At 47.5% G+C, this 13,072-nt stretch overlaps 1 protein-coding gene across 1 annotated transcript; it reads right to left on the reverse strand.

Moving 5' to 3' along the window:
* Positions 1 to 4,476: 4,476 nt before the first annotated feature.
* LOC311509860 (G-protein coupled receptor-associated protein LMBRD2B-like) lies at positions 4,477 to 12,982 on the reverse strand. Its single transcript, XM_084575299.1, has 5 exons — positions 12,587 to 12,982; positions 12,464 to 12,510; positions 12,124 to 12,238; positions 6,822 to 6,948; positions 4,477 to 6,698 (listed from the first exon to the last, which is right to left on the reverse strand). The coding sequence occupies exons 1-5, from the start codon at positions 12,645 to 12,647 to the stop codon at positions 6,635 to 6,637; spliced, it is 414 nt and encodes a 137-aa protein (XP_084431425.1). The 5' UTR covers positions 12,648 to 12,982; the 3' UTR covers positions 4,477 to 6,634.
* Positions 12,983 to 13,072: the final 90 nt, after the last annotated feature.

Raw genomic sequence — 13,072 nt, forward strand, 5'->3', positions numbered from 1 at the left:
AACTCAGTTACTTTTTGGGAGAAGTAACTAATAACTATAACTAATTACTTTTTAAAAGTAACGTGCCCAACACTGATCATGACTCATAAATAAACATCCTGATTGTTGTTGTAATTATTCTTATTCTACTCACTGTGCCATGGTGATGTCTGAAACAGCTCCACACAGTGAAGAGTCAGTGCAGTCTGGTCTCTAAATTAAAACAAGAACAAAACTATTCATTCAATGATTCCACAGTTTTTACAGGAAATCAGAAGATGTTCCAGACAGACTCTGATCCTTCAGGTACCAAATATCACGTTCATCCCTTTCACTTCCTGCTCAACATAACCAGTATACACATAATGTACAGGTCAGAGCATTGGTACATTGATCTGTTCAGTAGCTCTAAGATGATTTTAACAGAAACAACCTGAAACCAACAGTTGATGGAGGATTTAGAAAATGATCAGAAGCATAGAAGATAAACAATGAGTGAATGTTTAGCTTCACTCATCATGAAATGTTTAACTGTAAATGTATCAGGAGAATATAATAGTTTGAATCTTTGTCTCCTGATCCTGACATTTAAAGTCATCTTACCTGAGCTGTTGGCTTCACAAAGCTCTGTGATGCTGAAGAGACAAGAAGAGAAGAGCAGAGAGGTTTTATATCATATCAGATGGAGCTGAGGTTCATATGCTGCAGGAGAGGTTAGACAAGTCTGAGGTATTAAGGTGGAGTCATAAGACATGTTGAGGTTTTATATGGTATCAGATGGAGCTGGGTGGGGCGGTCTTTGGTCACATGTTTTCAAAGAAACTCCAACCCTTGCCAGTATCACTCGTCTCTCTTGTTAGTTTCTTTAGTTTTGTTCCCACCATCATTTATTACCAATGATCAGATTCAAACCTGTTGCTGCAGATTTACTTGAACTGAGAACAGAATAAAGACAGTGTGTTTAAAGCTCTACTAGAATCAGGTTCTCTGTTTGAGTCTCTGTGGCCTTCTGCCAAATATTTGAAGTAGTTGAAATATCTTATTGCTTGTTTCCCCCTGTGGTATAAATTACAGGATGATCTTATCTTATTATAAATGAAGACTTTGCACACATATCATATAAAGGTTCAATAAAATGATGATTCTTTGAACTATGTAACAGTTCATACAGGAACAGGTGAAGTCATTATAAAGTCATTTTTCATTAAGAACATTTCATTGTTCCAGAAAACAACAGGATGAAACACAATGCTGTACCACTGTACTATCTGACAGAGAGTGACCTAAAATGTGTTCCGAGGACACATTGCCTCACAGCAAGACGGTTCCAGGTTCAAAACCATGAGCCGACCGGTTCCTTTCTGTGTGGAGTTTGCATGTTCTCCCTGTGTCTGTGTGGGTTCTCTCCAGGTTCTCCAGCTTCCTCCCACCGTCCAAAGACAGTAGATGTAGATGAAAGTATTTGTGAAGAACGATGTGACTGTTTTTACCTGATCTCTAACCATACGAAAGGAGCAACTGAATACATGCTGAAGAATTCAATCAAACAAACTATTTCATTCAGAGATTAGTTCAAGAACTTTCTCAATGTGTTCCCTAAACACAGTCTGAAATAATGAAGAGGGAAGGAACTTTTGTATTTGAGAAAATAGGGAGCTCACAGTTGAATTACTCATAATAGAGATGATGTGAGTGAGGTCAGGTGACCTAAAAGTGTTTATAAAGATTATCAGAGTACTGCAGTTACCTGTAACCCAGGGGTACAAAGAGGGTCGTGAATAAGAACGTGAATGTTAACTTGGCTTGATGCTCACTATAGATGGTTATGATCTTATAGTTATGGCTTCTATGAGCTCTGAATGACCAGACAAAAAGAGGATAAAATAATAAACATACATGAGTAAACTCACTAGACAATGGGAGGCCCAACAAATAAAACAGAAAGTCAGTTTTACTGATCTGTTAGTTGGTGTGTAACTCTGACTCTTCGACCTGGTCTGAATAAACTACATTACTGCATCATCTGGAGGAGGAGAGACAAGATTAGAGAGAAGACTAAAGAAGAACAAATGTATTTACCTTTATTTTAAGACTTGAATTGCATAATTATATATGGACCTGAGTGGCTGATATTGATACATGTCAATAAACTTAAAGGTCAGTAAAATATTGTCAACAAAGAGAAAGAAGGGACACAAAGACAGCCCACATCAACCTACTCAGGCCTGGAGCTGACACCTACTGTTCTCACCCTGTCCCAATAAAAAAGAAAGAGCCTTGGATGGTGGAGCTGAAGTCTTTATTGTTGGTTGAGGAAAGTAAGATACAAAAATAGTAAATAGTTAAATTATCTAAACTTAACCAAAACTTTGTAAAGACATAAATAAATAATAGATACACTACCAACTACTTCTATTTCCTGCTAGAATTTCGTACGATCTCTCCCTTTCTTATTTCCTTATTTCTGATTGTTTAATAAACTCACACACTCACATTTCACATTCATAAGATGCTTTTCTGAGAGTGGTAAACTTTTCCACAGTATACAAAGAATATTAATCTTATTTCAGGGACCTCAAGTGAGACAAACCCTTTTAATCTCAGTGAGACATTTATTTCTAATTAAATAAATGTAGTAAAATATTGTACATGTAATTATATTCAGTCTTTTAATACTGCTGAACTGTAAGATGAACTTTAAGAGAAAGAAGCATTTCTATGAAATCATGTGACCTCCTCTCAGCTGACAAACAGTAAACTCATCAACTGGATGGTGTCTAACTCTTTACAGGATAAAAAGTTAATCATTTAATACCATGAACACAACCTTTACAACATTTACAGCCCCATTCTTCTCCTTGTCTGTCTGAACTTTGTACTTTTACTTCACAGTACTGTATATATGGTGAACTGAATGTGACCTGAGTGACAGTGTGTTCAGGTCCCCTGTCATATGAGTTGTAGAAGAGCACAGTATATACAGAAAGTTTTTGCTTTGCTCATATGCTGTGACTTCTGTGTTTTGACTAAATTAATGTATTTAAAGTCAACAGTCACAGAGCAGTGATGCTCGGCTTCTTCTGTGTGGGAGCAACTTGGAGATCAAGGCATGACTGGAGGAGAGTTTAGGTTTTTATCACCTGATGGTCACATGACTAGAGTCTGTTAATGACCTGATACTCACCTGGACCTGGAGCCTGAACCTGTTTCGTCATCTTAAAACTGTAACTGGACTAGTCCCATATAACTCACAAACCTTAGTTGAGAAGTCAACTAAGAGTCTCTTAGTTGACTTCTCTTAGTCCCCCCCCATAGTCAGGAACTGAGAAAACTTACTGTTCTGGCTAAACCTAAATTATCCCTTCCCCCTTTGCACCGTGGTGTTAGTTAGTTTTAAGTTTAGGATTAATTGATAAGTTAGACTGGAAGATTGTTCCTTGTCAGCCTGTGCTTTATGGAATGTGATCATCAGTATGGTTGGATCAGGTTTTAAGCTTTTTAGTGTTTAACACATTTCTCTTGAACTTTCTATATTTAGTTCTCTGTAGGTTTTATATTTCTTTTATTTATTTGGTGTTGTTTAGTGTTGTTAGTCAGGGAGACTTGCAAAGTAGGAACTGGTCTAAACTGTTTTTACTAAGCACATGACAACACATTACCCCAATTTTAGCAGCAATTCACTGTCTCCCAGTTCATTTATAAATTCATTTTAAACTTCTATTATTTATTTTTAAATGTGTTCATGGCCTCTCTCCACAGAGTCTGTCTGACCTGCTCCAGCTGTACGCTACCTCACATTCTGTCAGATCAGTCATTGTTGGTCGTCTCTAAGAGAAAGAGGAAGTTGAGAGGTGACTGTGTCTTTTCAGTCGCTGCCCTCAAACTGTGAAACGATCTGTCTTTGTACATCAGTCAGGCTGACTCACTTCCTCTTTTTAAATCCTTAAAACACATTTTTCTCCTTTACCTCAGTTTGAGATGTTGGTTCTTATTGTTTGATTGGTTTTATGATTTTAATCTTGTTTCTAATTCGTCTATGGTGTTTTATATATTCTCATGTCTCTGTACAGAACTTTGGTCAGCTGTGTTGTTTTTAAAATACTTTATAAAGATTGATTGATTTATTGAATAAAACATCATGAATGTTGGATCCATGGATTCATTTATAGTGACATATTGGTCATTCTGCAGCCTTGTTTCAGTCAAAGTAAATCGATCTGATGATGCATCTTTATAATACATACTTATTAGAAGTACCAACTGAAACATGGAAAAACAGTCTCTCAACATGAACAATATGACGTCCAGCTGTAGTTGATAACATCATTACTTCAAGACATTAAAGACAAGCTTCATAATGAGATAAGAAAAGAGATGAAAAGACAAAATGACTTTCACAAAACTTGATCCAGAACCAGCCTCAGACATGTTACTAACCATGAACTAATCTTCCTTTATCATCAGGTATCATCTCAACAGGTGTCATGTTTCTGTCAATGAACAGGACCAGACTCTGTAACACTGTGAGAACCTTTATTGACTGACACATCAGAGGAAATCAAACATCAACTTTTCTCTTGAGAATGATTCACTACTTTAATCACAGGACAAACCAGATCTACTCTCCAGAACCAGAGAGAAATGTGCTGAGATCATGACGGACAATAAATATTCATAACATGTGCAGTAGCATCAGACAGAAACGTTACTGAAAGGTGAACAGTTGTGTTTCTAGAGGGAGGAGGTCACTAAGATACAGTGTGGTGAACAGGCTGAAAGAAAGATCATCAGTTACATCTTTATATCATTAATTAGTCCATATAATACAAAAGATATCTGACATATTTACAGAGGAGTGTCACTGATGAGGACAGATGAGGATGTGAACAGGTTGCTGCTGATCATCAGGTTCATTCTCTGACCTGAGCTCAACCTGCCAGCAGGATCTCTTCATCAACACCCAACACTAAAGAAAGATAAAGGTCTTCTAAAGATGTTTAAAGGAACAATCATCTGCTCTACACTTAAAGTGGAAATATATATATAATCTATCTATGTCTATGTATTGTTGGAGCAGGAGTTCTCTTTGTTTAGTACCAGATGCCTACAACAACATCCAGCAGATAGCAATGCATGGGGTTCCTCAGGGATCTACTCTTGGTCCCCTTCTTTATTTTCAGTTTACTTGCTAATGTGTAGATTTCAATTTAACTCTGTGGTAACACCTGCATTTATACGTTTGTTTTTAGCAGTGGAACAAGCTGTAACCACAACATCTGACCTTAGGAAGTAGTTCTGGTCAACATGTCGACTGCTTCACTTCCTGATTCAGCTGATACACCAACATCCACAGTGAATTATTATTTATGGGGTTCCTCAGGGAACTACTCTTGGTCCCCTTCTTTATTTTCAGTTTATTTGCTAACGTGTAGATTTTAATTTAACTCTGTGGTTACACCTGCATTTATATGTTTGTTTTTTAGCAGTGGAACAAGCTGTAACCACAACATCTGACCTTAGGAAGTAGTTCTGGTCAACATGTCGACTGCTTCACTTCCTGATTCAGCTGATAAACCAACATCCACAGTGAGTAATTATTTATGGGGTTCCTCAGGGAACTACTCTGGTTCCTCTTTGTGTCCAGTTTACTTGTCAATATGTAAAATGTCTAATTAAAAAAAGCAATTTGGTTACGCCTACATTCATAGATTTATTTCTGGCCACTTGGGGGCAGCAGAACCAGCTGGAAAGACAAGATCGGACCTAATTAGGTAAAGTAAGTAGTAGTAGTAGTAGTTATAGTAGTAGTAGCAGTATTTGCTGTAGTGTGTCAGAAGACTCCAACATCCACAATCAATAACTATTTATGGGGTTCCTCAGGGATCTACTCTTGATGCTTTATATTTTCTACTTACATGTAAATTAACTAAAATTTAACATTTTGTAGTAAATAGCAAACAAAAATAATAAATAATAATAATCTCAGCTCTAAAACACGACGGCTTTGGAAAAAATAACCAGTAAAGGATTGAATAAAATAATGTGTTTCTTTAAAAGTGACTTTTCTTTTTCTTTCTCTTGTAAAACACGTATGAACTATTTAGGAAGGATGAAGAAAACCAGCGACAGTTTGACAAAGCGTTGGTCTGGAACCTGCAGAAACAGCTGATGATCAGTCAGGAAGTAAAAACTAAATAAGGAAGTGGAGGACACCAGTGATGAAAGACGTCTGGTTTAAATGACACAGCTCATTCATTTCATATGTTTAGGAGCTTTGTACATGATTGGAGGAGGAGCTCAGAGAACATGGACACATCATCACGTATTAATCTGATCAGCACTGTTCCCATCATGACGTACAGTTAAATAAAAATATAAATAAAGTGTGAGACCTTCATGAAACCTGACGTCCATCATGCAGCTGAAACAGACAGGGCTTGGTATCAGAGGCTTTCTGTAACTGTAACAGCAGGAATGTTCCTTCTTTGAGCTGAACGCTGAGCTTCATCAACACATGTCAGGTTAAACATGTGACCTGTTCTTCTGTCTCAATGCATGCTGGGAGATGAGCAGACAGGTGGAGGTCATGCGCTCCATCCTCTCTCTGCAGGTGGATGCTCCAGTTATCAGCTCTGCTTCACATTCATTCTGCCCGTTAGACGTCGTCAAATATTCGACTACGAGACGACGACATGGACAGATAGCGTCCTCCTGCGTGTCTGAAACCACAGAGACAGGACGTTGAGGAAGACAGTCTGGACATGTGGGTCATGAAGCATCCAGCTGCTTCCTCCCAGATAGAAGCAGACGTGATGCAGCAGGTTGTGTTGAAGCTGCTTTACCTGCCAGACTCAGAGTCCAGAGCGTCGTCTGTCAGAGCGTCAGCGTTGAAGTCTAAAGGTTCAGCGTCCTGCAGCAGCTCCATGCAGTCCCTCTCTGCTCCACTCCCACCGCCACAATATTTAGCCTCTGTTGATGAGAAGCAGCGTCAGCGTCAGTCAGTGGAGTCATCACATGACAACGGGAGATTCACTCAGGATGCTCCTCCTGCTGCTGCTGCTGCTCCTCCTCCTCTATCCTCCTCCTCCTCCTCTATCCTCCTCTATCCTCCTCTACCCTCCTCCTCCTCCTCCTCTACCCTCCTCCTCCTCCTCCTCCTCCTCTATCCTCCTCCTCCTCCTGCTCCTTCTCTATCCTCCTCCTCTATCCTCCTCCTCCTCTATCCTCCTCCTCCTCCTCCTCCTCCTCTACCCTCCTCCTCCTCCTCTATCCTCTCCTCCTCCTCCTCCTCCTCTACCCTCCTCCTCCTCCTCCTCCTCTATCCCCCTCCCCCCCCCCTCCTCCTCCCCCTCTATCCTCCTCCTCCTCCTCCTCCTCCATCCTCCTCCTCCTCCTCCTCCTCCTCTATCCTCCTCCTCCTCCACCTCCTCCACCTCCTCCTCTATCCCCCTCCTCCTCCTTCCCCTCCTCCTCCTCCTCCTCCTCTATCCTCCTCCTCCTCCTCCTCCTCTAACCTCCTCCTCTTCTATCCTCCTCCTCATCTATCCTCCTCTATCCTCCTCCTCCTCCTCCTCTATCCTCCTCCTCCTCCTCTACCCTCCTCCCCCTCCTCCTCCTCCTCTACCCTCCTCCTCCTCCTCTACCCTCCTCCTCTATCCTCCTCTATCCTCCTCCTCCTCCTCCTCCTCCTCCTCCTCCTCTATCCTCCTCCTCCTCCTCTTCTATCCTCCTCTATCCTCCTCTACCCTCCTCCTCCTCCTCCTCTATCCTCCTCCTCCTGTCTCCTCCTCCTCCTCTATCCTCCTCCTCCTCTATCCTCCTCCTCTATCCTCCTCCTCCTCCTTCTCTATCCTCCTCCTCTATCCTCCTCCTCCTCTATCCTCCTCCTCCTCCTCCTCTACCCTCCTCCTCCTCCTCCTCCTCCTCCTCTATCCTCCTCCTCCTCCTCCTCCTCCTCCTCTACCCTCCTCCTCCTCCTCTACCCTCCTCCTCTATCCCCCTCCCCCCCCCCTCCTCTCCCCCTCTATCCTCCTCCTCCTCCTCCTCCTCCATCCTCCTCCTCCTCTATCCTCCTCCTCCTCCTCCTCCACCTCCTCCTCCCTCCTCCACCTCCTCCTCTATCCCCCTCCTCCTCCTCTATCCTCCTCCTCCTTCCCCTCCTCCTCCTCCTCCTCCTCTATCCTCCTCCTCCTCCTCCTCCTCTATCCTCCTCCTCTTCTATCCTCCTCCTCATCTATCCTCCTCTATCCTCCTCCTCCTCCTCCTCTATCCTCCTCCTCCTCCTCTACCCTCCTCCCCCTCCTCCTCCTCCTCTACCCTCCTCCTCCTCCTCTACCCTCCTCCTCCTCCTCCTCCTCCTCCTCTATCCTCCTCCTCCTCCTCTATCCTCCTCTATCCTCCTCTAACCCTCCTCCTCCTCCTCCTCTATCCTCCTCCTCCTCCTGCTCCTCCTCCTCTATCCTCATCACATGAGAACGGGAGATTCACTCAACATGCTGCTGCTGCTGCTGCTGCTGCTGCTGCTGCTGCTCCTCCTGCTCCTCCTCTATCCTCCTCCTCCTCCTCCTCTATCCTCCTCCTCTATCCTCTATCCTCTATCCTCCTCCTCCTCTAATCCTCCTCCTCCTCTATCCTCCTCCTCCTCCTCCACCTCCTCCTCCTCTATCCTCTATCCTCCACCTCCCCCCTCCTCCTCCTCCTCCTCCTCCTCTTCTATCCTCCTCCTCCTCCTCCACCTCCTACCCTCCTCCTCCTCTTCTATCCTCCTCCTCCTCCTCAATCCTCTCCTCCTCCTCCCTATCCTCCTCCTCCTCCTCCTCCTCCTCCTCCTCTTCTACCCTCCTCACCTCCCTCCACCCTCCTCCACCTCCCCTCCTCCTCCTCTCTATCCTCCTCTACCTCCCCCTCCCCCTCCCCCCCTCTCCTCCTCCTCCTCCCCCTCTATCCTCCTCCTCCCCCTCCCCCTCCACCTCCTCCTCAACCTCCTCCACCTCTCATCCTCCTCCTCCTCCTCCTCCTCCACTCCTCCTCCTCCTCTACCCTCCTCCTCTACCCTCCTCTAACTACCTCCTCCTCTACATCTCCTCCTCCTCCTCTTCTATCCTCCTCCTCTCCTCCTCCTCTCACCTCCTCCACCCTATCCTCCTCCTCCTCTACCCCCTCCTCCTCTACCCTCCATCTCATCCACTCTCCTCCTCCTCTCCTCCTCTATCCTCCTCCTCAATCCTCCTCCTCCACCTCCCTCTATCCCCCTCCTCCACAATCCTCCTCTATCCTCCTCCTCCTCTTCTATCCACCTCCCTCCTCCTCTATCCTCCTCCTCATCCTCCTCCTCCTCTACCCTCCTCCTCTATCCTCCTCTATCCTCCTCCTCCTCCTCTATCCTCCTCCTCCTCATCTATCCTCCACCTCTTTCCCTCCTCTATCCTCCTCCTCTATCCTCCTCCTCCTCTACCCTCCTCCTCTATCCTCTTCTATCCTCCTCCTCATCCTCCTCTATCCTCCTCCTCTATCCTCCTCCTCCCTCCTCCTCCCCCTCTCTCCTCCTCCTCTTCTATCCTCCTCCTCCTCTATCCCCCTCCCTCCTCTCATCCTCCTCTATCCTCCTCCTCCTCCTCTATCCTCCTCCTCCTCTCTCTATCCTCCTCCTCTTCTCATCCTCCTCCTCCTCCTCCTCTATCCTCCTCCTCTATCCTCCTCCTCCTCTACCTCCTCCTCTATCCTCCTCCCCCTCCTCCTCCCCCTTCTCCTCCTCCTCCTCCTCCTCCTCTATCCTCCACCTCCTCCTCTATCCTCTATCCTCCTCCATCCTCCTCCATCCTCCCCCTCCTCCCCCTCTATCCCCCCCTCCTCCTCCTCTATCCTCCTCTATCCTCCTCCACCCTCCCCCTCTATCCTCCTCCTCTATCCTCCTCCTCCACCTCTATCCTCCTCTATCCTCCTCCCCCTCCTCCTCCCCCTCCTCCTCCTCCTCCTCTATCCTCCTCCTCCTCCTCCTCCTCCTCTCTCCTCCACCCCCTCCTCCTCCTCCTCCTCTCTCCTCCTCCCCCTCCTCCTCCTCCTGCTCTCTCCTCCACCCTCCTCCTCCTCTCTCCTCCTCTATCCTCCTCCTCCTCCTCTCTCCTCCACCCTCCTCCTCCTCCTCCTCCTCTATCCTCCTCCTCTATCCTCCTCCTCCTCCTCCTCCTCTATCCTCCTCCTCCTCCTCCTCTATCCTCCTCCTCCTCTATCCTCCTCCTCCTCCTCCTCCTCTATCCCCTCCTCACCTCCTCCTCCTCCTCTATCCTCCTCCTCCTCCTCCTCCACCCTCCTCCTCCTCTTCCTCCTCTCTACTCCACCTCCTCCTCCTCCTCCTCTATCCTCCTCCTCTTCTATCCTCCTCCTCCTCCCCCCCTCTACCCTCGTCCTCTATCCTCCTCCTCCTCTACCCTCCTCCTCCACCCTCCTCCTCCTCCTCCTCTATCCTCCTCCTCTATCCTCCACCCTCCTCCTCCTCCTCCTCCTCCTCTATCCTCCTCCTCCTCTACCCTCCTCCTCCACCCTCCTCCTCCTCCTCCTCAATCCTCCTCCACTATCCTCCCCACCCTCCTCTCCTCCTCCTCCTCCTCCTCCTCCTCTATCCTCCTCCCCCCTCTACCCTCCTCCTCTATCCTCCTCCTCCTCTACCCTCCTCCTCCACCCTCCTCCTCCTCCTCCTCTCTCCTCCACCCTCCTCCTCCTCCTCCTCTCTCCTCCTCCCCCTCCCTCCTCCTCCTGCTCTCTCCTCTCTCTCCACCCTCCTCTCCTCTCTCCTCCTCTATCCCCCTCCTCCTCTATCCTCCTCTATCCTCCTCCTCCTCCTCTATCCTCCTCCTCCTCTTCTATCCTCCTCCTCTTCCTCCTCTATCCTCCTCCTCTTCCCCCTCCTCCTCCTCCTCCTCCTCTATCCTCCTCTATCCTCCTCCTCCTCCTCTATCCTCCTCCTCCTCCTCCTCTATCCTCCTCTATCCTCCTCCTCCTCTATCCTCCTCCTCCTCTTCTATCCTCCTCCTCTTCCTCCTCTATCCTCCTCCTCCTCCTCCTCCTCCTCTATCCTCTATCCTCCTCCTCTTCCTCTATCCTCCCCCTCCTCCTCCTCCTCCTCTATCTTCCTCCTCCTCCTCCTCCTCCTCTTCCTCCTCCTCTATCCTCCTCCTCCTCCTCCTCCTCCTCCCCCTCTCTCCTCCTCCTCTCTCCTCCTCCTCCTCTATCCTCCTCCTCCTCTATCTTCCTCCTCCTCCTCCTCCTCCTCCTCTTCCTCTATCCTCCTCCTCCTCCTCCTCCTCCTCTTCCTCTATCCTCCTCCTCTATCCTCTTCCTCCTCCTCCTCCTCCTTCTCCTCCTCCTCCTCCTCTACCCTCCTCCTCCTCCTCCTCCTCCTCCTCTATCCCCCTCCCCCTCCTCCCCCTCCTCCTCCTCCTCCTCTACCTCCTCCTCCTCCTCTATCCTCTATCCCCCTCCTCCTCCTCCTCCTCTATCCTCCTCCTCCTCCTCTTCCTCTTCCTCCTCCTCCTCCTCCTCCCCCTCCTCCTCCTCCTCTTCCTCCTCCCCCTCCTCCTCCTCCTCTATCCTCCTCCTCCTCCTCCTCCTCCTCTCTCCTCCACCCTCCTCCTCCTCCTCCTCATCTATCCTCCTCTATCCTCCTCTATCCTCCTCCTCTATCCTCCTCCTCTTCCTCCTCCTCCTCCTCTATCCTCCTCTCTCCTCCTCCTCCTCCTCCTCCTCTATCCTCCTCCTCTATCCTCCTCTATCCTCCATCCTCCTCCTCCTCTTCTATCCTCCTCCTCCTCCTCCTCCTCTATCCTCCTCCTCCTCTATCCTCTATCCTCCTCTATCCTCCTCCTCCTCCTCCTCCTCCTCCTCTATCCTCCTCCTCCTCTATCCTCTATCCTCCTCTATCCTCCTCCTCCTCCTCCTCTATCCTCCTCCTCCTCTATCCTCTATCCTCCTCTATCCTCCTCCTCCTCCTCCTCTATCCTCCTCCCCCTCTATCCTCCATCCTCCTCCTCCTCCTCTACCCTCCTCCTCCTCTACCCTCCTCCTCTATCCTCTTCCTCCTCTATCCTCCTCCTCCTCCTCCTCCTCCTCTATCCTCCTCCTCCTCCTCCTCCTCCTCCTCCTCCTCACGTCTGTTGTTGGTGGAGCTGACAGAGTCAGAGTAGCTGGTCTCCTTCATCTCATGACTGCTCCTGTTCCTGGCAGCGTAGTCTTCTCTCTGGTTGCCATAGCGCTCCTTCCACTCCTGCAACACACACACATGTAGAATACACACCAGGTAACACACACTGTCTCCACCTGGATCAGCTGATTCATGAGGCTACACCAGACTGAGATGAACACGTCAACCTTCATGTGGACCAGTGGTCAGAGAAGCAGCGCTGGTTCAATCCCTCTGCCAGTCAGAGCATGTTGTGTTCAGATGAGACCACTGACGTATGAACTAGAACCTGAAGAAGAAGCTACTCACTCTCCGTCTGTTCTCTCCATCTTCAATCCGTTGCCGCTTCCTTTTCTCTGTAGAAACATTCAGAGATTGAGGATGTCAGTCAAGTGGCCGTGTTTCTATCACACCATGAACGTTAGCAGTTACCCCGTCGGATCAGCTCCTTGCCCTCGTCGATCAGGTCCGACGTCATTTCACTGTCGCCCATAAACTGCTGGAAGCCCAGAAGATTCAGGCAGCGAGTTCCCAAACTGAGGAAAGAGACGACGTCACAATCAAATCACTTCCTCCGTCAAGAGGCTTCAGCTTCAGTCTGTTGGTGAACTATCAGGAAACCAGGTGTGTGTTATTATTAATGAGTCTGAGAGCTCTTTGTTAGCTCTTCACATAATAATCTGAGTGATAAAGGTTGAGTCGTGTGTCTCAACAGCTCCTGATGAAGATTAAAGCTTGGTACATGCTGCTAGGGCTGAGAGAACAAGAACAAAGTTAGTTCAGCTCATTTATAGTCAAGACAAACTCTGGGGAGGTCCTCAGAGGCCCCTCCCACTGCTCCATAGGCCCCTCCCACTGCTCATAGGCCCCTCCCACTGCAGCATAGGCTCCTCCCACTACAGCATACGTCACTTTCCA

The sequence above is a fragment of the Chelon labrosus genome, assembly GCF_963514085.1.
Source record: "Chelon labrosus genome assembly, contig: SCAFFOLD_120, whole genome shotgun sequence".
NCBI classification, from domain to species: Eukaryota; Metazoa; Chordata; class Actinopteri; order Mugiliformes; family Mugilidae; genus Chelon; species Chelon labrosus.